This window comes from Gorilla gorilla, chromosome 3 (assembly GCF_029281585.2).
Source record: "Gorilla gorilla gorilla isolate KB3781 chromosome 3, NHGRI_mGorGor1-v2.1_pri, whole genome shotgun sequence".
NCBI lineage: Eukaryota > Metazoa > Chordata > Mammalia > Primates > Hominidae > Gorilla > Gorilla gorilla.
The window spans coordinates 102,773,905-102,796,152 of NC_073227.2; the positions used below are offsets into that span (position 1 = coordinate 102,773,905).

General features: G+C 41.0%; 1 protein-coding gene and 1 pseudogene across 2 annotated transcripts in view; both read right to left on the reverse strand.

Annotated features, from left to right (window-relative positions):
• Positions 1-22,248, reverse strand: part of TMEM150C (transmembrane protein 150C) — a 79,063-nt gene that overhangs the window by 9,583 nt on the left and 47,232 nt on the right. For both annotated transcript variants that reach the window (XM_004038895.5, XM_031010255.3), the window contains exons 2-6: positions 11,761-11,850; positions 10,249-10,302; positions 10,088-10,120; positions 9,920-9,987; positions 3,263-3,390 (exon numbers count right to left, since the gene is read on the reverse strand). In XM_004038895.5, coding sequence (XP_004038943.1) covers positions 3,263-3,390; positions 9,920-9,987; positions 10,088-10,120; positions 10,249-10,302; positions 11,761-11,850 — 373 coding nt within the window. The remainder of the gene's footprint in view (positions 1-3,262; positions 3,391-9,919; positions 9,988-10,087; positions 10,121-10,248; positions 10,303-11,760; positions 11,851-22,248) is intronic.
• Positions 1,117-3,253, reverse strand: LOC101143332 (small ribosomal subunit protein eS6-like; annotated as a pseudogene).

Sequence of the window (22,248 nt, forward strand, 5' to 3'; positions counted from 1 at the left end):
CAAGACTATCCTCTTCTCCAAAAAAAAAAAAAAAACAAAGTCTATCCACATCTTCATCAAACCTAGCGTATATGTTTATATATATATATATATATATATGTATTTGAGATGGGGTCTTGCTCTGTTGCCCAGGCTAGAGTACGGTGGTGTGATAAAAGTTCACTATGTATTTACATATTTTTAAAAAATTTTCTTCCTTTTCCTTTTCTTCAACATATATTTTTTAATTGCACATATAAGAAAGTAAAATCTATTGTTAAAGACATGGCTTTTAAACCCATTGTGAAAGTATTATTTTTTTGAATTGCTATTGCCTTCAGATGTTTTGTTGTTTGACATTGTTGTTCATAAGGGTTGCATCAAATCAATGTTATTTTCCTTTTACAATTTTTTCTATTGTTTTTGGCTGTAGGATTTTTGCCTCTTTTTTGGAAGAAGCCATGTTTTCTCTCACAGTTCAAAAGACATATTTTCAAAATTATTTAAAATAATGATATCTGAAATCAAATTTTGCTTCTAGAAAATTGGTTTTCCATGCTATATAAATCTATTAATTTATTATTAATCTTTAAAAAAGATAATATAGTTACATAGTTAAACTTAAAAAAATTATAATGAGGGATAGATTGAAAAGTCTGTCTCCCATCCCATATACTAGCCACCTGGTTTCTCCATGGGAAACTAATTTGTCATTTCTCATGTATTCTGTTATATTCCGGCAAACGTTCTTCATAAGTAGTGTCAACATTCATGGTCTTGAGTATTTGTGGTTCACCAAAGCCACCCAATCTTGGGGATTTTTCTAGGACTTTCGTAAAGAACAAAATGTTTTCTTCTTAGTAACTCATCAAAGCCCTGGTTGAGAGAAACAATAGTGACTGAGCACTTTACAACATGCCTGTACCCTCAGCACAGGCCAGCGAGTAGGGGAAAGACTCCCAACAAAATTTCAGTTAAAATGCCCCATGCCTTACATTTTGGATCTTAACAGGATAAACTCTCAAATATTCTCCTGGTAATCACTGCCTCAGCCAATACATTCTAAGAATGCAGCTTTCTGGTTGCCTAGCTGGATATAGATGGGAGATAGAATAGTTAGAGGAATTGGTGGGATTGCCCATTTATAACTCACCAAGCAAAAAATATTTACTGGGTTGCTACTATGTGCCAGGGGAAGTCTTTGGGAATGAGTGATCCTGGTTTAATGAATCAGCAGTGCTGAGGGTAGGACAAGAAATGGCCTTAGAAAATCCACTACTATTTTCATTAGGAACGTTACTAAATGAACGATAGAATGCTGAGGTCTTGAATGCCTGTGCCATTTGGGGTGTCATTCAACAGACAGGGGGAAGTGTCAGGATCAGTGTTTGCCCTCAAGGAGGAAGTTTCTAGCTGTAATATAAATAGCATAGGTTGGAGGTTGGTGGGGAGGGAGGGAAATCAGTCAACCACTGTCATAGTACAGAGGTTTCCTTGTCTATTTTACAAATAAAGTCATTCTTGTCAAGAGTTGGGTAATGGTATTGGCAAGGAAAATTATGCTTAAAGGTTGTGACCTTGGGCTTCTGAATTTCTAGGAAGAAGAGTTAGGAGTAGCATATCTTTATACAAGTCATAAGTGTTCTGGAGAAATTCTGGGCTTTCAAACTTGACTTCCACATAAACTTGCTAATCTGAAAAGCATCCTTTTATCCAGTAAGGATGTTTGGTGTTTAGTTATAGAAAGGTAATGATCCTACTGGTTTGCTAGAAAGGTACATTAGGATCCAATTTGTTGCGAAAAAAAAAGTATAAACCACTTGGAAATCCTCTGTAGAAAATATACAGCTGTTCTAGTAGCTGCTTTTCTCAGTAGCCACACTGTATTTCATAGTCATATTTAACACCCTCGCACGTTTAAGAGAACTCAGGAAGACCAGGCTGAGAGACTAGAAAGGCTGAACTCTGGAGAACCCGTGCATGTTAGGAACCAATGTTCCTAATTTTTTGTGTGTGTGTGTGAGTCTGATCTTATTTGTTACTCAAAAAATCTTTTTCCTGACTAGATTCAGACTTAGAAGCAGAAGATCGCAGAGAGGAAAGTCTGCGTCTCTTCACAACTTGTTCCTTGCGCTTCTCTTTAGCCTCCTTCATTCTCTTGGCCGAAAGTTTAGCATATTCTGCAGCCTCTTCCCTGTTTTTCTTAGTACACTGCTTCTTCAGAGCAATAGGCTGCTGTTTGTGCTGCAGGACACGTGGAGTAACAAGACGCTGAATCTTGGGTGCTTTGGTCCTAGGTTTCTTACCTTCTTTGTTTAAGGGCTTTCTTACAACATACTGGCAGACATGATCTTCTTTAGAGACACTGAAAAGTTTGACCAGGCGCGGTGGCTCAGGCCTGTAATCCCAGCAACCTGGGAGGCTGAGGCGGGCAGATCGCGAGGTCAGCAGATCAAGACCATCCTGGCTAACAAGGTGAAACTCCGTCTCTACTAAAAATACAAAAATTTAGCTGGGTGTGGTGGCATGCCCCATGGTCCCAGCTACTCAGGAGGCTGAGGCGGGAGAATTACTTGAACCCGGGAGGCGGAGGTTGCAGTAAGCTGAGATCTCACCACTGCGCTAAAACCTGGGCGACAGAGCAAGACTCCGTCTCAAAAAAGAAAAGAAAAGTTTGCGGATTCTGCTAGCTCTTTTAGGCCCCAGGTGACGAGGCACCCTAGTATCAGTCAGTCCAGGTATAGCCTTCTCTCTTTTTTTCACAATAACAAAGTTGAGAATGCTCAGATTGGCATCCACAGTGCAACCATGAACTAATTTTCTCTTTCTTTCTCCAGCTTTCCTTGGTCTGTAACAGGAATGTAACAGGGAGGCGGGCATGGCCATGGGTCAAGATACCCTGCTTGTTGTTCCCACCAACAAACAAGAAACCTTGTTTGTTGTTCCCACCACTGATTCGGACCACATAACCCTTCCATTCTTCACCCAGAGCATAAGCAGCAACTTCTGTGGCCATATGCTTCTCATAAAAAGTACGAAGTTTGCGTTCATCTTCCACTTTAATGAGTTTCTGGCAGCCAATGGCTAGGAAGGAGATGTTCAGCTTCATCTTGAAGCAGCTGAACAGCTCCGAGTTGCCATGGAAAAGAGTCCTAGTTTTTAAAAAAAGGTTTGTGCAGAATTATATGGGCCATATGGTGATTATACCTCAATAGCTTTGATAGTCTCAGAAGTGAAGTTCTTACCAGTGTCAGAGGGAGGTGAAAAAGGCCAAATCAAGTACCTGAAAATTACCAAGTAAGGTCATTCCGAAGGAAGCCAGACACAGAGCCACCAATCCACTAATATTCAGCCACGGGTTTAAAACCTTCGGTTTCAGTTGTATGAAGCGCAGAACAGCTACCACAAGGGCTAGGAATAAAGCAAAGTCTTAAAATGGAAGAAATTAAATCACACACCTAGACTGTGAGGCAGAATTCTATTATTATTATTATTATTTTATGCTGCACTATTTTCTTAGGTAAGAGGCAGAATTCTAAAGCCGCAATGTGCAAAATTAAACTTTTCACCACAGCACATTTTACATCTCTGGAATGACCCACAATTTTTCAAAGAAACTTTCCATGCAATGCTTATGATTATTTAGATGTTTTATTATACTCAATCTGGGGAAAGCAGAGAGGCAGAGAGGACTCGAGGCAACAGGGCCATATGTTACTTGGGTGAGGCAAGGATGATAGGACTGTGAATAGTGTTGTTCTCAGAGTTTTCAAAAACAAGGTCAGCACAGGACAGACTGGCTTAGGAGAGCACTGCAGAGGCTTGGCACACAACAAATAAGATGGGATAAAGACAGACCGACTCAGGCATCCTTTAGCTTAGAACAGTGTGGAAAATAATGATAGGGCAGGAACATAATGGGAAGAAGACAAGGTTACCACATCTAGACAAAATTGCTGGTGCCAGCGCCATAAACCATTCCTGGGAAGAAAGATAGTGGAAAATGTACAAGTTCCTTTATTACTGGTTTTACTCTCACTTCCCTTCGATTCTACTTGGAGGTGTTCACTGTCAAACAACAAAGATAGTTAATCCAAATTAGAGAAGTGACAATATTCATACTTATGAAATTTGTATTTTGACATAGCAGATTGAGGGATTTGGTATGTACTAAAAATCGTACCTAGTATATCAAGAAAACTCAATTCCTGAAAATAATATTAATTACTCATTTTAAATGTCCACTCTATCTTTTGAAGCAAATTGGTATCTGAGAATTTGAAGAGAGAATGAGGGAAGTTACTTAGATTTCAAATCTGACTTCTGATAGTAACCTTGGGATAGTCCATACTCAAGGCCCTAATCTAAGGATGAACTTTTTTTTGCCTAGTGCAGAGGTATTTTCATATTTATACGAAGAGTTGGGAGAGGTTAGTCTATAAATGATGAAAAATCACTTTTGATTAATGTAAATTATATCTACATGTAAGGAAACAAAACTTACTACTAAGATAATTTATTTTGACGTTAAGGTTCAGCAGGAAAGACAATTAGAAATTCAAGAATTACCCTATTTATACAGCAATTAAGTTGGTAATTATTTGCTAAAGGTTTTACTTTGATTACAGGCCATTAATAAAGAAAATCTATCCATAAATTTGCATTTCTCGAGTATGTTAAATTTCATAGTGTAACCCTACGGCTTTAAGCTTGATAAGTTGACTTTTAGTTCTAAGTACTTCTGATCAAAGAGTGGTATAAAACTTGATTAATATTTGGATTTTAGAAACAAAATAGAGATAAATCATGATTTATAAAAATCTCAAATTGTTCAGCCCTGATATATCTTTCAGTATATGCTTCAGCTAGTACCGACTGTTGATTGGAAAATTAATACATTATACCTGAGTTGACAGTAGTTTCTCAAACTATTGGTTTGAGGGACCTAGGTAGGAGTTATATCGGAAGTCTTTAACAATGACAATAACAATCCTAGAGGATGAAAAATAGGCACAATGTCTTATCAATTTTAGGATAGGAATAGGAGGAGGAAGTAGGGGAGAGGAGTAATTCAACACACAGCACTCCTTCACAAAGTGATCATCGGCTAAAGAAGCCATTAGATTAAGCCTAGAGACTCAACACAGGCACCACGGGACATCCTTCTAGTAAGTTGTGTATGGCTGTTAGGACATAATAACAAGACACTAAGACAGCACACTTAATTTTTTTTTTTTTTTTTAAACAGAGTCTTACTCTGTTGCTCAGGCTGGAGTGCAGTGACATAATCTCAGCTCCCTGAAACCTCCACCTCCTGGGTTCAAGCGATTCTCCTGCCTCAGCCTCCCAAGTAGCTGAGACTACAGGCCCATGCCACCACACCCAGCTAATTTTTGTATTTTTAGTAGAGACAGGGTTTCACCATATTGGTCAGGCTGGTCTTGAACTCCTGACCTCAGGTGATCTGCCCACCTCAGCCTCCCAAAGTGCTGGGATTATAGGCATGAGCCTATAATATAGACGGAGTCTCTCTCTGTCGCCAGGCTGGAGTGCAGTGGCGCAAACTTGGCTCACTGCAACCTCCGCCTCCTGGGTTTAAGCGATTCTCCTGCCTCAGCCTCCTGAGCAGCTGGGACTACAGGTGCATGCCACCAAGCCCAGCTAATGTTTTTTATTTTTAGTAGAGATGGAGTTTCGCCATGTTGGCCAGGATGGTCTCTATCTACTGACCTTGTGATCTGCCTGCCTTGGCCTCCCAAAGTGCTGGGATTACAGGTGTGAGCCACCACGCCTGGCCGGCTAATTTTTTTTTAAATGACCACTGAAAAGTATTACTCTGAGAACTCTCTGCTGGTCATTTTGTGGGATAGGATGGTGCTGGAACTTGACCTAAGCCCTAAACCCAGTTCCTGAAATGGCTCTTCATGTTGATCCACCCAGTCAAAGAGTTTGTTCCTTTATGCCCAGGTGAACAGAGCTGTTGGCTGCTCTCTTCATTATCTATTTCTGTCCAGTAAACACAGGACATGCAACATCTCCTGGTCCCTGCGTTGCTAGCTGTCCTATTTGTAATATGAATGGTAAGTCATCTTATCATGAACAAATTATGAAATTCAGCAGGAAACAGAAACCTATTTGAAGACAGGGATTTAACCCAACACTCCTAGCTTCCAGAATTGCATTCTAAACACCACACTTTGCCCTTTTTTACCACTTAACTCCATTATTAATCAGATCAGGGGAGGCATACTTTCCTTTTAAAATAGATTCTAGCTGAATTTTTAGAATGATGGATCTAATAAAGATTCTGCCCCTATAACAGTTTTACTAACACTTAGGTATGAATGGAGGCAGATTTGGACTGTTATGAAGTCCATTTTCAACCAAGTAGTGATTTAATTATACCTTCCCGAAAAAGACTTACGGGCCATTTCAAAGCCATCTTTATATATGCTAACTTTTACCACATTCACGTTCTGATCAATAGATATATTTTTTTGTTTCATTAAAATTTTTAGATTTCACTAACAGTTTCAGAAAAGATTTTAAAAACTCATCCTTCTGTGGTTTTGGTATTTGAAACAGTCCTTTGCCATACAGGTGTCCCCTACTTAATTTTCCCGTCTATTTTCAAAAGAGCACAAATAGAGGCCGGGCGCGGTAGCTCAGGCCTATAATCCCAGCACTTTGGGAGGCCGAGGCTGGTGGATCACCTGAGGTCAAGAGTTCGTGACCAGCCTGACCAACATGGAGAAACCCCGTCTCTACTAGAAATACAAAAAATTAGCCAGGCGTGGTGGCACATGCCTGTAATCCCAGCTGCTCGGGAGGCTGAGGCAGGAGAATCGCTTGAACCTGGGAAGCGGAAGTTGTGGTGGGCCGAGATTGCGCCATTGCACTCCAGCCTGGGTGACAGAGACTCCGTCTCCAAAAAAAAAAAAAAAAAAGAGCACAAATAGAATAATGGCTGATTTTTCTAATTACATTTTAAATTCTGAGTCTGACTGGGTTTTTAAAGTTCGAAACTCAAATAACGTCCCTTCCTTGCAGTTCTAAACTGGTACCTGGCCAAATTTTTGTTTTGTTTTGTTTGACTCTTTATGCATCAATGATTCCTATTTATGACTGCGGTAGAACACAACTGTCAATATGTTTTGCCTGAAGGAGGGAGAGTGGCTGCTATTCGGTGACTGACATCATTCAGCTATTAGCTTTATCCTCACAACCTCCCCAGGGCAGAAAATTATATTCCTTTGAAGAAATTTGTCTTAGGTCTTTTTCTCTCCCACCCCGTGGAAAGAAATGCAGTTTCAGGACAAAAAGCACAACTAATTCTCTAAAGAAAATAATTGAGCATTCAATCTTTGATTAGTCTGTCAAAAAAGATAAAATATCTTTGCTAATTTTAATACATGCTACACTGACTCATTTTTAGATTGTAAATTATAATCTATACGGCTGCTGAAAAGCAGTGACTAATAGGCGGTGTGGGTTATTTCTTAAAGTCAGTTATGTAGACTAAAATAATAGTCTGAAGTCTAACAAGGGCAGGCCTCGGGAGATGAAGGTATCCACAGTTAAAGGAGGAATCATTAGTAAACTGATTCTTTTTCACTCTCAGAGTTGATAAATAAATACTTGTTGGTTTGCTCCCATTGAACACTAATCTTAATCAATTTTATGTCTACCAGATGGCACTCAAAATGATGAAAGATAATACAGAATAAACACTGGATGTTGTAATACCTTCGAGCAAGAGCTAGCAAAAGCTTAATTGCTTCTTGGTGGAGCAGGAAGGACTGGAGAATAAGATGATGACAAATGTCATCTGGAAGAGGGGATCTTGCTTTCATTGCTTTGCTTTTGGAAATGCTTTTGTAATTAGTCAATCATAAGCCTTATAACTGGATAAACTTGTGAGCTATACAAACTGGGTTTTAAAAAAGTATACACTTAAAGACCATTGGGAAATATCAATTTGTCTTAAGCATACAAAGGAAACAATATGTGGCTTCCAATGTGCTCACTGGTTTGTTTAAAGCCCAGTGGAGGACAGACAGCTGGTGACAGCTTTTTTATATTTCAGGCTTGAGTATCCCGCTTAAATGAGGTAGTATTTGCAAAGCACTTAGCATTGTTCCTGGAATAGAAATGATGGCTATTAATCATTGTTGTTGCCCCCTGTGGGAAGATCATACGAATAGATGGCAGCCTGCAGGCCTACGTGCTATAATGGCAGAGGGGCCAGGAAAGGTCCCTGACCCTACCATTCAAGGTTCACTCTTGGGGCTTTGTGCTCTGTTAAATGTAAATGCAAATGCAAATGCAAATGTTCCTTAGCAGCTATTTATGTCTTGGGATGAATCAGTTTATTAGGTCTTTTCAGAAGAATGGTGTCAAGAGTAGAAAAAAGGAGCACGTATAAAGCTCCTGGCAGCTCTGAGGCTGAAAGCAGTGACAACAAAACCTGACTGCCCAGGACTGGCCCTGGTGCCCACAGGTGCACCAGATACTGCAGGTGCCATCCTTCTTGATACTTGTGAATATCTAGGATATGCAAGTCCTGACTGCCAGGGGCATAAAGAGGAGAGCTTTTTAAAAGACTCTGCAACCCCAGCATCAGGGTATATTCAACTTTCTCCTTAGTGGTAGTGTAGCAGCCCAGGCCTTCCGGACACCTCCTGCTTTGGCGAATGGGATACGCTTTGGGGATGGCTGGGGAGGGCTTTGACGGAAAGGTGGTTAGCTCCAGGGAAGAATCTTGCTAACTGCACAGAAGCTCCCCAGCGTACTTCTTTTTGAAGCTTCAGGTTCAAGAGAGGCCTGATGGGCCTGACGGGAAACATTCTCCATGTTTCTCATGTTCTGGGCTTTCTGAACCAGCTAAGTTTCTGCCTGTGTTGCATGTTGGACCACCTGTCTCCCTTGATTTTCCACTGACTTCTAAAGGTCTTCCCATTCTTATAGCAAATATTAAAAAAGAATACATTAAGAGCGAGTAGGAATTTTGGGGGGTGGAGGTGAAATAACAGGTTACTTCTTTGGGAGACACGTCCCACAAAGATTGAATATTCCCTCAGTAATGATACTACCTCTTACTTGGAGTGAAAGTCTCACCATCAAAAGAACCACTTCCAGAACACCATTGTGGGAAGGGTGGGCTGTCTTTGGTCCTTCCTAACAGCATCCTGACAGTGACAGCTAGTTGACTCTTGGAGAGACACTGGGAAAGCCTGGCACTGAGGAGATGGTATACAAGGTAGATTCAAAAAAGGATAGAGTGCATGGCTGGTTCCCACCATCTCTGGAGGACTACGCAGGCTCATGGACGCACTCACAGAGGGACAGAACATTACAGGAGGGTCTTGGGCCCCAAAGAAAAAGTGAGGAACTGGGGCTAGATATGAGTACTAAAGGTTTCTTCTTCTTTTTAAGCTTACTTCTCCATTTGCCAGCTTACTATGTCTACAGGCACAGGAGAGAGTGTAATCCTAACGCTGATGTTGACCTTTAGGTTTAAAGACAGTATCTACACACATCAACAAATATCACAAAGCCCATGCATTTTTTTCATCTTTGCTAGTGAAGGAATAAATAAAGCATTCTTTTCAAAGCAAATGTATTATACAATATTACATTCTCATACAGGATTTTATATCATGAAATATATTATTTTATGCAGCAAAATAGATCAAGTCAAGAGTATCTGAAATGACAAAGATGGTAAAGGGAAGAGAAAATGTAAGGACAGCAGGGTGAACGTAAATGGATGTACGAGAGAAAAAGACCTTTAAGACAAAGAGCTGGCTTCAGCATATTGACATCGTATGATACTAAATGATCAAATAAGCCCCCCATTGTTTTGATAAGGGTTTGGGAGAATTTAAAATACAAAAGAAATGTACCAAAGCACATAAAGCGTTCTTTACCCTCTTCTTACCTAGGAAGGCTGCCATGTTCATAACTTGACTAAACACACAGCTTGCAGGAGGATCATCACCTGCAATGCTTGAAAAAGATGAAATGTTTTATAGTTACTATATCAAAATCTATAATCCTCCTAACTTTTCCTGTGGTCCCACAGGACAGAAGAGAATTGCTGGGTTACCTTATATATGGTGCATGCTTCACACCAGGTTTCCTGGATAAAAAAAAAAACCACAGAAGCTCAGGTTAAAGCACTGTCATTTGTGCAGTTTAACCTTCCCAGTGGGAAAGTTTTTGCTAAATCTCTTGATGAACAACGAATTACCCACAGATAAACTTTACCTTTCAGCTGAATTTAATGGTAAAATTTTGTCATCTTCCACAGCTATGAAGTATCTATCAAAAAAGAATAAGTTTATAGAACAAAGAAATTGATAAAAAGAATCATTTGTTTCCCAGTTTTATTAAACTAACTGCACTAATTCATATTCACTTTTTCTAACTGAGAAATGCTCTTTTACAATTCTTTACCCATAGATCATCTAGTTCTTTGAAGCTCAAATGTCATTATTAGTAATATTTCCTTAATTTTCAAAACATCCCCAAAGTAATGGCCATGCTTATAAACTGGAAACTAGAAAACAAGGAAATAGAACTTACAACTTTGAGCAAACTAAAATTAGGGTTCAGTTTCTAACTTCTCGGGAATATGTGTCCTACCTTTCCTAACAAACTTTGAGGAACTAAAATAATTTTCTTAAAGTGAATATTACCTAAAATAAGCAAGTGTGGGAACGTTCTGTGGTAAGCCAGGACTTCCAATGTAATGATATTCATTTTATAAACATATCGGGCCAGGCGCAGTGGCTCACGCCTGTAATCCCAGCACTTTGGGAGGCCGAGGAGGGCAGATCACGAGGTCAGGAGATCGAGACCATCCTGGCTAACACGGTGAAACCCCGACTCTACTAAAAATACAAAAAATTAGCTGGGTGTGGTGGTGGGCGCCTGTAGTCCCAGCTACTTGGGAGGCTGAGGCAGGAGAATGACGTGAACCCAGGAGGCAGAGCTTGCAGTGAGCCAAGATCATGCCACTGCACTTCAGCCTGGCAACAGAGCGAGACTCCGTCTCAAAAAAAAACAAAAAACAAAAAACAAAAACACATCAGACCCAATCATGAATAACTGGACTATGAACTGGACTGCAGACGGAATCCATGGCATGTTAGTGTCAAATTCAAAAATCTTGCAAATAATTAATTCATATAACCTGTTTACAAAATGTTCATTACAACAAGAACACATGAACACAAAATAAACTAGTATTCTTCACCACCGGCTTTGCATAATTATTACTCACTCTTGTTACTTACTTTGGTTAATAGAAAATGGGAAAAGAAATGAGGACTTTAGCAAGGTTGAATTAGTAAAATATATTATTTTCAAGTATTTATAAATATAGTCATAAAGATATGCCATCTACTATTTTTTTGGGGGGTGGGGACAGTCTTGCTCTGTTGCCCAGTCTGGAGTGCAGTGGCGCGATCTCAGCTCAATGCAACCTCTGCCTCCAGGGTTCAAGCGATTCTTGTGCCTCAGCCCCCCGAGTAGCTGGGATTACAGGCGTGTGCCATCACGCCCGGCTAACTTCTGTATTTTTAGTAGAGACAGGGTTTCCCCATGTTGGCAAGGGTCTCAAACTCCTGACCTCAAGTGATCTGCCTGCCTCGGCCTCCCAAAGTGCTGAGATTACAGGCATGAGCCACCGTGCCCAGCTGCCATATACTATTAAGGTTTACATTTGTATCTACATTGCACCTGAATCCTTAAATAATTAAATGAGCAAATACTCACACTATCCACAATCCAGCTGAAGTAAACAAAGTAAATACAAGAGGTAGGAACATCCATACACTGCATTTCTTCCCATCCATGCCTGTACCACTGAAATAAAATAAACACGTATTAATAATTAAGGCAAAACATTTACTTCACTCTTTCAAGATAAAAAGTTTAGTCTAACTGGGCCAAGCACGGTGGCTTACACCTGTAATCCCAGCACTTTGGGAGGCCGAGGTGGGCGGATCACGAGGTCAGGAGATCGAGACCATCCTGGCTAACACAGTGAAACCCCGTCTCTACTGAAAGTACAAAACTATAGCCGGGCGTGGTGGCAGGCGCCTGTAGTCCCAGCTACTTGGGAGGCTGAGGCAGGAGAATGGCGTGAACCTAGGAGGCGGAGCTTGCAACGAGCCGAGATCGCGCCACTGTACTCCAGCCTGGGCGTCAGAGCGAGACTGTCTCAAAACAAACAAAAAAGAAAGTTTAGTCTAACTGAAAAAAAAAGTGTATTTTATGAAACCATGATTCAAATTGGTATCATTATTCTCACCTACTCATGTGGGAAATCCCTGAAACAGTTAACATGGATGATTGTTATCTAGCTTAAATGTTCCAGAGTTTTAGTTAAGAATTAATAGAAATTTTATTTTTAAATTTTTTTTGTAGAGATGGGGTCTAGCTATGTTGCCCAAGCTGGTCTTGAACTCCTGGCCCAAAGTGATCCTCCTACCTTGACCTTCCAAAGTGTTGAGATTACAGGCATGAGCCACAGTGCCTGGCCAGAAAATTTTTCATAAAAACATTTATCCTTGTATAAGTATTGATACATTTAAGAAAAGACAAAAGAGTTTGGGTTAGGTTAGGACTTTCGCTAAAAGAGCTAAGTACCAAAGGTATACTTCAACCTACTTTCAGTACTAATATGAACATTTATGTATGTATGGAGCTGATCTGTACATAAATCTATAGGTTGGCAGACAAAGGTATTAAAAACAAATGGTTACTAAATAAATTAGCAATTATCAGGAGGAAATGACAAATGCTTTGCAAATCTGAACTTTTCTCATGACATGTTGTTGAGCAGCAATCGCAGGAGACTAAAGATGAATGTTCTGTAAAACAATGCATTGTGTATAACTTTAAATTAGTGCTAATAAATAGACTGAAAAAAATACATATGTCTGGCGTTTTGGAGGTTACAAAAATATAGAAATAAAAAATCCCCCCTCGCACAAATGAAGTGAAAACTAGAAGCTCCAGAAGTATCTATGAAAAATTATCAGTATTAAACATAAAGAAATAACTATCATTTTATGTCTTAACTGCCAGACAAAATCTATCAGAGACACTGGATGCCAACATAATCCTTATGGCAAAAACACCTGTTCTAAGGAAATTAAGTGCCCTAGTAACCTCCACTGGGGACCTGAGAATCAGAAGAACAATGTGATTAAATGGCATCTCTAGGGAGATATCAATGCTCTTTATTTTGAGTTTTACAATTAAAACAAGTTGTTGTTTTTTTTTTACAATTTTTTACAATTAAAGAAAGTTTGTTTACTGGTTTGAACCAGCACTGCCCCATTGGTGAATACCTCCAAGACATCTGCTTTCATATGCTGGGACTCTCTGGACCTTCCAAGTGTTGAGACAAGAGAGGAAACATGATGCTCCTCGCTGCAGGCTGGCGAACCAATCCCATCTGCAACATCTCAGGAGGTCTTAGTTCCCAGAACTGGTCTACCTGATTACGTAGATCTTTCAGACTAAGAGATAGACACTGGGCCTAATAAAGTCTCTTTCAACAGTTGTGCCTTTGTCTAAACACATATCTGGGCAGTGGTGTTAAATAAATTACAGAATCTAGTTTACAGATCTAAATTACAGAATAGAGTTGAAAGACATTAGAGCCACTTTCAATAATTTAATTTGCAACTAATCTAATCCAATACAATCTAACTCAAAATTATGGACACCCTACCTGTGCCAGGTACTATACCAGGTGGCGGAAATACTGAGGCAAGGTCTAACGAATACGACTATTTATACGTAACATTCTACGCAAGATATAAAAGCTATTGTATGAACTAGTGGTTCATGGCTTTCTAGTTTATATAATACGGAAGAACAGTGAACATTTTAAGCATACATAGTATTGCTAGTTAGTCTCTATTCATTTATTTATGTCCAAAAAGTTGTGGGCTCATAATAAAGCTATCCATTATGCCAACAAAAATAATTCCGTAAGTAGCCAAATGTAGAGGGAGCACAGAAAATAGGAGTGATGATTGAGTAAGTAAACCAATTATTCTAGGTCTGCCAATGAAACAGGGTCCTCGAATAGGATGAGTACAGCCAAGATGCTTAGGAGATCTGGTTCCCAACCTCGGTTTTCCCAATAACTGACTAATTCGGTCTGGGTCGTTACTTAAATCTGTGACACCATTTTCTTATGGTGTTACAGAATCTAGGTGCTGAAACCTAGATTGTGAGATTCAACTAAATGAACACTATTGAATGCAAAGAAAGGGAGAAGGATGTCAAGGACAGAGTGGCAGTACCTTGGAGGTTAAGCCAAGTCTGGTATTTTATACCTTTGCAAAAACAGAATGATCCAAAGTACTCAGAATTATCAGCCCCAGAGAAAATGTTAACTATTGTTACAACAGATTGATGAATAAATCAGAACGACAACTTGTTAATGTACAATGGGAGGCACAATTGTCAAATGGACAAATACTCATGCTGGCTCCCCTTTTAGGAATGTCTATATGGGAAATCGAAATTTTCAAGCAGGGAGGTAGAGTGAAGAGGGTTAACAAGATAATTCTAAGACTATGGCATCAAGCTACAATAGCTTTATATACTAATTTCCTGGCCCAAGGTACTGGGATGTCCCATTTAGCCACTGATTCTCATTTACCTGCGCTTGTCAGCTTATATTGTGACTAAAGAATTCGCAATAGAGAAACGACTCTGATGTGCTCGCTGCTCCAGGTACTGGGGAAGGATTCCAGGAGGTTCCTGGAGATGAATGTTTAATTTGGTTTAGTTTCACAGGACTCTCTGAGCTGCCTTGGCTTGACAAGTTCAGATACCTGACTGAAAGTACCTTTTAGCAAAGGATAAACAATATATTAAATTAACTCTCTCTCTCTCTCTTTTTTTTTTTTTTTTTTGAGACACAATCTCGCTTTGTCACCCAGGCTGGATGGGGTGCAGTGACGCGATTATGGCTCACTGCTGCCTCAACCTCCTGGGCTCAAGCGATCCTCCCACCTCAGCCCCCAAGTAGCTGGGACTACAGCTGCACACCACCACACCTGGCTAATTTTTTGTATTTTTTGTAGAGACAAGGTTTCACTACGTTGCCCAAGCTAGTCTAGAACTCCTGAGCTCAAATGATCCACCCACATGAGCCACTGCCATGGGCAAATTAACTTTGTTAACTTTGCCTTACTGCTGCCTGAGAATTAAAGTTAAAAGTAGGAGATGGATCTTTTTCTTGCATCCTTCCAGACACCATGAAAATAAACTGGCCCATTGCTTCTAGTCACATTAGAAAGTGTCACCCAAACTTTACTTATATTTCCTAGCAAGAATAAGTTCCACTCTTTCCCTGAGCTAAATCACAAGTTTCCTCCCAGCTAGAAGAGTACATTTCCCTCTTTAAGGAAAGAGGGGGAGAAGAATGGAATATTCCATACTCCTAAAATAGTTTTGTCTTTGCATTTTTTCTTTAAAGAGATGGCATCTCACTATGTTGTCCAGGCTGAACTCAAACTCTTGGGCTCAAGAGATCCTCCCACTTCAACCTCCCTAGTAGCTGGGACTATAGGCATGCACCGCCACACCTGGCTTGTTGTATCTTTACATTCTGAATTGTGCTTTTTTTTTTTTTTTGAGATGGGGTCTCACTCTGTCGCCCAGGCTGGAATGTAGGGGTGCAATCTCTGCTCACTGCAACCTCCGCCTCCTGGGTTCAAGTGGTTCTCCCACCTCAGCCTCCTGAGTAGCTGGGATTACAGGCACCTGCCAGCACACCCAGCTAATTTTTGTATTTTTAGTAGACATGGGGTTTCACCATGTTGGCCAGGCTAGTCTCGAATTCCTGACCTCAGGTGATCAACCTGCCTTGGCCTCCCAAAGTGCTGGGATTATAGGTGTGAGCCACTGCACCTGGCCCGTACTTCTTCTTTATTCTACATAATATTTACTCTATTGATATTAATCTTCCAATAATACTTCGCAGTAAAAAAATTAAAGATAATTCTTCCCATGTCCTAAATGGTTAATTATATCTAGGACAACGTCACCTCATGAGCTTCTAACAAATGGAGGAAAAAAGCCAGAACTGCATAAACCTTCTTGAAAGGGTTCTGGCATTTAGATTTGCTTTGGAAGACTCTCCTCCAAATGGTATCATTTATCCAAATGATTTGCAAAGCTGTTATCCAGATGGTCAAGTCTTCCTAGAGAGCCAATACTGCAAACTCTCTGTATATTTCTGTCGCATGTTCTTTTCTTCCAATAAATGTCATTCCCTAAGTCTGAGTTATCTTCACTTTCTTTTACTCAATCTGTGGTGTGAGTGAGACTGCACAGTGGGGCTCTTCAACACTTTGAGTCATATGATGAAAATCCCCACCTTCTACCGCTCGCTTTGTGACCTGGCATCCCTGCAGTTCTCTTTGTTCCTCTCAGAGAAAATGACCTGTAGCATGAGGTCTGCAGAGGCTCCCACTATTGACATTTTTGTTGCTCTGGAAGTCTTCAAGCTGCAGATAGCCAAGAGAACACCTGGCCACTTGAAAATGTACGATTTTGTGGAAGTGAACAGAGTGTTACTATAAGCCCATATTAATTTATTATTTAAGACTCTTAACTCCTTTAGTTGGTTTGAAAAGGGGGTCTTTATAAAGTCAAAATTCATGGCTGGGTGGGGTGGCTCAAGCCTGAAATCCCAGCACTTTGGGAGGCTGAGGTGGGCGGATCATCTGAGGTCAGGAGTTCGAGACCAACCTGGCCAACATGGTGAAACCCATCTCTAGTAAAAATACAAAAATTAGCAGGGTGTGGTGGCACGCGCCTGTAGTCCCAGCTACTTGGGAGGCTGAGGCAGGAGAATCGCTTGAACCCGGGAGGCGGAGGTTGCAGTGAGCTGTGATCGCACCACTGCACTTCAGTCTAGGCGACAGAGCAAGACTCTATCTCAAAAACATAAAACAAAAAAAATCTTGATTAGTGAGAACCACTTACAACAATGACTGTGAAGTGTCATTGTAGTTAATATTTCCAAGGGCTGGAAAGGACTTGCTTATTATAAACAGAAGGACTTGGTCCTCCCTGGGGCAATGGAGAGAGGTAGCTATAGTTCACAGACTCTGGAGCCAGGCTACCAGGGCTTGGAATCCAGCTCTGCCTCTTATTAGTTGTGTGTCCTTGGTTAAGTCTTCTCTGTGCCTCAGTTTCTTCATCAGCAAAGTGGAAATAATAATGGTATCTACCTTACAGGGTTTTACTGAGGATTGAAAATATGTTTAAAGCACACAGAACAGTGGCTGGCATACAGCAGGCATTTCAATAAATGTTAACTGTATTATGCTGAAAGTGCTGTTGGGGGTCTTTGGTTATCTTTTTTGTCTTGTAATTTATCAGGAAATGAGCTTCCTGCTACAGTAGTTTTTCATTCTGCTCTCAGGGCCAACTGGAATGAAGCAGAAATGATGAACGAGTCGCCCACTCATGACCACGACTGTCACAGTGCCCATGAACCAAGAGCATCCTTGGTTTGTTTTTTAACCACCTATGCATCTTATTTTTCTTTTGTGTCATGGGCAAGTGTGAAGGGCTTTTATTATCTTATCATTCATTTATAATTATAAGGGGTAATGATGAGGACTGTTTATTTTGTTTTTCCCCTAAAATGTTTGCAGGCTCTCGGATATAAATCAGCCTGGGGAGATATGAAACACAACCAACAAATGCCACACTTGTTCTGCTAACAAAGAAAATTTCGTTTTCACTGAATCCTAAGTTTGGGAAGGCATAATAGTCAGGTGACCTGGTGTCACTTTAAGAGTATATGACTTCCCTCCATCCACAGATATAAACAATATTATTCAATTAATGAGGCCAATCCCCCTGTTCCTACAACATTTTTCATAAGTGCTGGCAAGAAAGAATATGTAGTAAAGGATTTCTATTAAACATTACCATTCCCAAAAGAATATGATGATTCCTAAGAAGAACCAATGGCAACTAGTTTTTCTCCAATGCTGTCTTGATTTCTAAAGGCAATCACCTTCATTCAACTGATAGATGACTATAGGACTATAGGGATCCTTTCATGCCAGTGACCTAAGGATTCTTTTTCTCAGAAATCAATGGAGCACATTGTCCCAACACTATTTTTTTTTTTTTTTTTTTTTTTGAGATAGGGTTTCACTCTGTCACTCAGGCTGGAGTGCAGTGGCATGATCATGGCTCACTGCAGACTCAATCTCCCCAGGTTCAGGTGATCCTCCCACTTCAGCTTCCTAAGTAGCTGGGACTACACGCGTGTGCCACTATGCCCAGCTAATTTTTGTAGAGACAGGGTCTCATCATATTGCCCAGGCTGGTCTTGAATTTCTGGGCTCAAGCAATCCACCTGCTTCGGACTCTCAAAGTGTTAGGATTATAGGCGTGAGCCACTGCGCCTGGCCTGTCCCTACACTATTGACAGAATAATCCCAGAAGGAATTCCCTTCTACCAGCACTTCAATTCAATAATACTGTCTTAGAGTTTCTATGCCAAGATCCTCTTCAGAGTCCGTTTATATCTTTAATAATAATAAAAATATTGCCCACATGTGGCAGATGTAACTGCCAACCCAACAGTCATTTCTCCTCTTTTTCTTAGCTAATAGAAGTCTAATTTTATTAGGGACAGCAATGGGCTCAGCCCAAGGCTATAGGTCATGAGTTGTTAAGCCAATCATAGTGATCTCATTTTCCTTTAACAAGTACCTTTCTAGACTCCTTTGAACCTGGCCCATGAGATGCAAGGGGAAGTCTACTGAGCAGCAAATGGGAAGCATTTGCATCCTTGATAGTGGATTGTTTCTTTTCTGCCCACCCTACTTCTCTCCCACTTGGGATGCTATAGTGAAAATATGGTACCTAGTGCTATGGCAGCCATAATGTAACCAAGAGACAAAAAAACATGAGGACCCAAAGTCAACATACTGAGAATGGCAGATTAGATGGTGGGAAGAACTGAATCCTTGATAACATCATTAAGACACTACCAAATGCTCAATATCACCTACCTCCAAACTTGTAATGTGAATAAATTAAAAGTCATTATTGCTTTATTACTGTAGGGTGGTAGAGCACCAAAATCCACTCTGTCTCCTTCCATTATAATTTGGTAAGTGGATACTTCGCAGCCTCCTTTGTAATAAGTGTGGCCCTGTGAGTAAGTTCTCTCCAATGGAAAATGAATGAAGGCTCATATGATAACAGGATTGCATTATACAGGAAAATGTCCATTTTCTAGAGGAGTATACTATTTAGCAGCCAATTGTCACAATGTCTAAAATTCACTTAAAATTTTCATCAATGGGGTGATGAAAAAGTTTCAGAGACAGAGTGGTGATGGTCATACAACAATGTGAATATAATTAATGCCACTGAATCATACACTTAGCAATGGTCACAATGGCAGTTTTTGTTATATATATTTCACCAAAATTTTTAGAAGTTTAAAAAGCCACTTCAAAAAAGATGAAGTACCACCTCACCCATTAGGATAGCTATTATCAAAAAACAAAAAGTGGCCTCTGGGCAGGGCATCTCTGAAAGAAAGGCAGCAGCCCCAGTCAGGGGCTTATGGATAAAACTCCCATCTCCCTGGGAAGGGCAACTTGGGGAAGGGGCAGCTGTGGGTGCAGCTTCAGCAGACTTAAATGTTCCTGCCTGCCGGCTTTGAAGAGAGCAGCAGATCTCCTAGCACAGCGCTCAAGCTCTGCTAAGGGACAGACTGCTTCCTTAAGTGGGTCCTTGACCCCCGTGCCTCCTGATGGGGAGACACTTCCCAGCAGGGGTCGACAGACACGTCATACAGGAGAGCTCTGGCTGGCATCTGGCAGGTGCCCCTCTGGGAAAAAGCTTCCAGAGGAAGGAACAAACAGCAATCTTTGCTGGTCTTCAGCCTCCACTGGTGATACCCAGGCAAACAGGGTCTGAAGTGAACCTCCAGCAAACTCCAGCAGACCTGCAGCAGAGGGGCCTGACTGTTAGAAGGAAAACTAACAAACAAAAAGGAATAGCGGGAATGAGGAGTTATTGTTTAATGGGTATTGAGTTTCAGTTTTGCCAATGAACTGCACACTTAAAAAATCATAAATTTAATGTCATGATATTTTACCACAATTAAAAAAAAAGACAGTCATAAGGAAAATGTGTGACTAAAATCTGGTGTGTGCCAACAAAGTCTGTTGACCTTAAAAAAAAAAACCTGTCACCTGACCTAACTTGAAAAGCAGACCACATTTCTATTGAGCCTCTACCCGGACTGATTTGCAAAGAGAGATACAAAAGAAGAGGAAGAGTTTAGAAATTTGGTGTCTTGAAGGGTTGGAAAAGCCAGTGACTTCTAAACCTCAAACAGCAAGAGACTGGAGACGAAAATAAGGGTTTTGCCTTCCCTCCCTGTCTCAGAGGGCTCCGTATAGCTGCCACTACATTGAGAGAGGAAAACATGGAGGGCAAGGAAGCAAAGAAATAAAGTAGGCAGATAGCCCAAGTCTTGGAAAGAAGGTTGGGAGAGAAGGCTGGCATGTGAACTGGCTGGAAGTTCTGAGTACCTGAACTGCATTAGCAAAGGGACCATAACCAAGCCAGTAATATGACTGTTGCACTCTCAAACTTCCAAATTTGCACCAGCAGGCAGTGGGCTGCAAAAGCTGAACAGCCACCAAGGCGGGGGATAACCCCAGCACCCACTTCAGATTTGGCGAAGGAGGAAACTGAACACAGAGAAGCCCCTTCCCCAAGGGCAAGGCCAAGGGACACCAAGAGCATGAGCAAGGGCTCTCCTGAAGAGCAGAACCAGAGTCTAGTCAGGCAAGCTCCTCTTCTGCCGGGGCAAGGGGCCTTCCCATTGCCTGCTGCAGGATCCCAGCCTTGCTGTGGACCAGGGGCTGCTGTGTGCATTTCCTCCTCCTCTTTTTCCAATAGGAGTTTTAATTGTGTTTTTCTGCTCCCTGTTCTCCCATGGTATATTGAGTGTGAGTATGAGTGCAGAAGTTGGGAGATAACTTGCCTTTTAGTTCACAGGTTGCAAGACCATCAGGAACCATGTTGGAATGTAATGGAAATAATTCATATGTTACCCAGCGACCATGGATTTTCAGGCAGTGCATCTACTGGATGGGGCTTTGGTTTGTCTCCCTTGGGATGAAGCAAGTGTGTTCTGTGTGTAGAAATTGGGGCGTTCACTGATTCTTGGTGGTCAGAGGCACTGACTCCAGCAAAGACAGCCAGCTGACTATGAACATCCATTCTTCTCTTCTTCCACTGTGTCAGAAGAATAGCTAGGCACATGACTGCCCAGCTACATGACTCTCCCCATCTTCCTCTGCACTGTGAAGTAGCCACATGAATTAATTCTTGCCAATGGAATGTAAGCCTGCCTGGCACATACTCATTTCCTGTGAACTGGGACATGATGACCGGAAGACAGGAGCTATGCTGCAGATGGCCTGGTTATCATGAGCCCCTTCTCCCCTCACTGATATGAAATAGCCACCATGGACTGTTACGTGAAAAAAAAATTCATTTTTAAGCCACATTATTGTTGCCTTATTGTTGTTATAGCAGCTGAACCTTTCACTCTAGCTAATACATTCAGATACTCTGTTAATTGAAGCCCAAACACCTCACCTGATGTTTCACCCTATTCTCTATAAAAATGACAAAATCACTCTGTCCATTAGCTACTAGAGAGGTACATTGATTCTGAGGTGACACTAACTTAACAGAACGATTCTGAGGTGACACTAACTTAACAGAACCTTACCCTGGTGAATCCACTGATACCCAAGAGTTCCAAGTGACTAGGTGGTTCCCCTCAGCGCAGGGAGGAATTAAGGCCAGGGAATGGGTTCCTCACTTAGCAGTGGCCCACCTTTGACATATACAATTTTTGGAAAGGTTTTATAAATATGCACACATACGTTTTCCTTAAAGATTTCACTGTATTTTATTCAGCACAGCACCCTGAGAAGTATAGGAATGGCTGGGTAACATGACTAATTTCATTTTATAGATGACAGTGAGGTGATTACTCCCAACATGACTGACTCAGCAGTTCTAAAGAAATCTGTTGGCCAGGCGCGGTGGCTCACGCTTGTAATCCCAGCACTTTGGGAGGCTGAGGTGGGCAGATTACGAGGTCAGGAGATGGAGACCAGCCTGGCTAACATGGTGAAACCCTGTCTCTACTAAAAATTA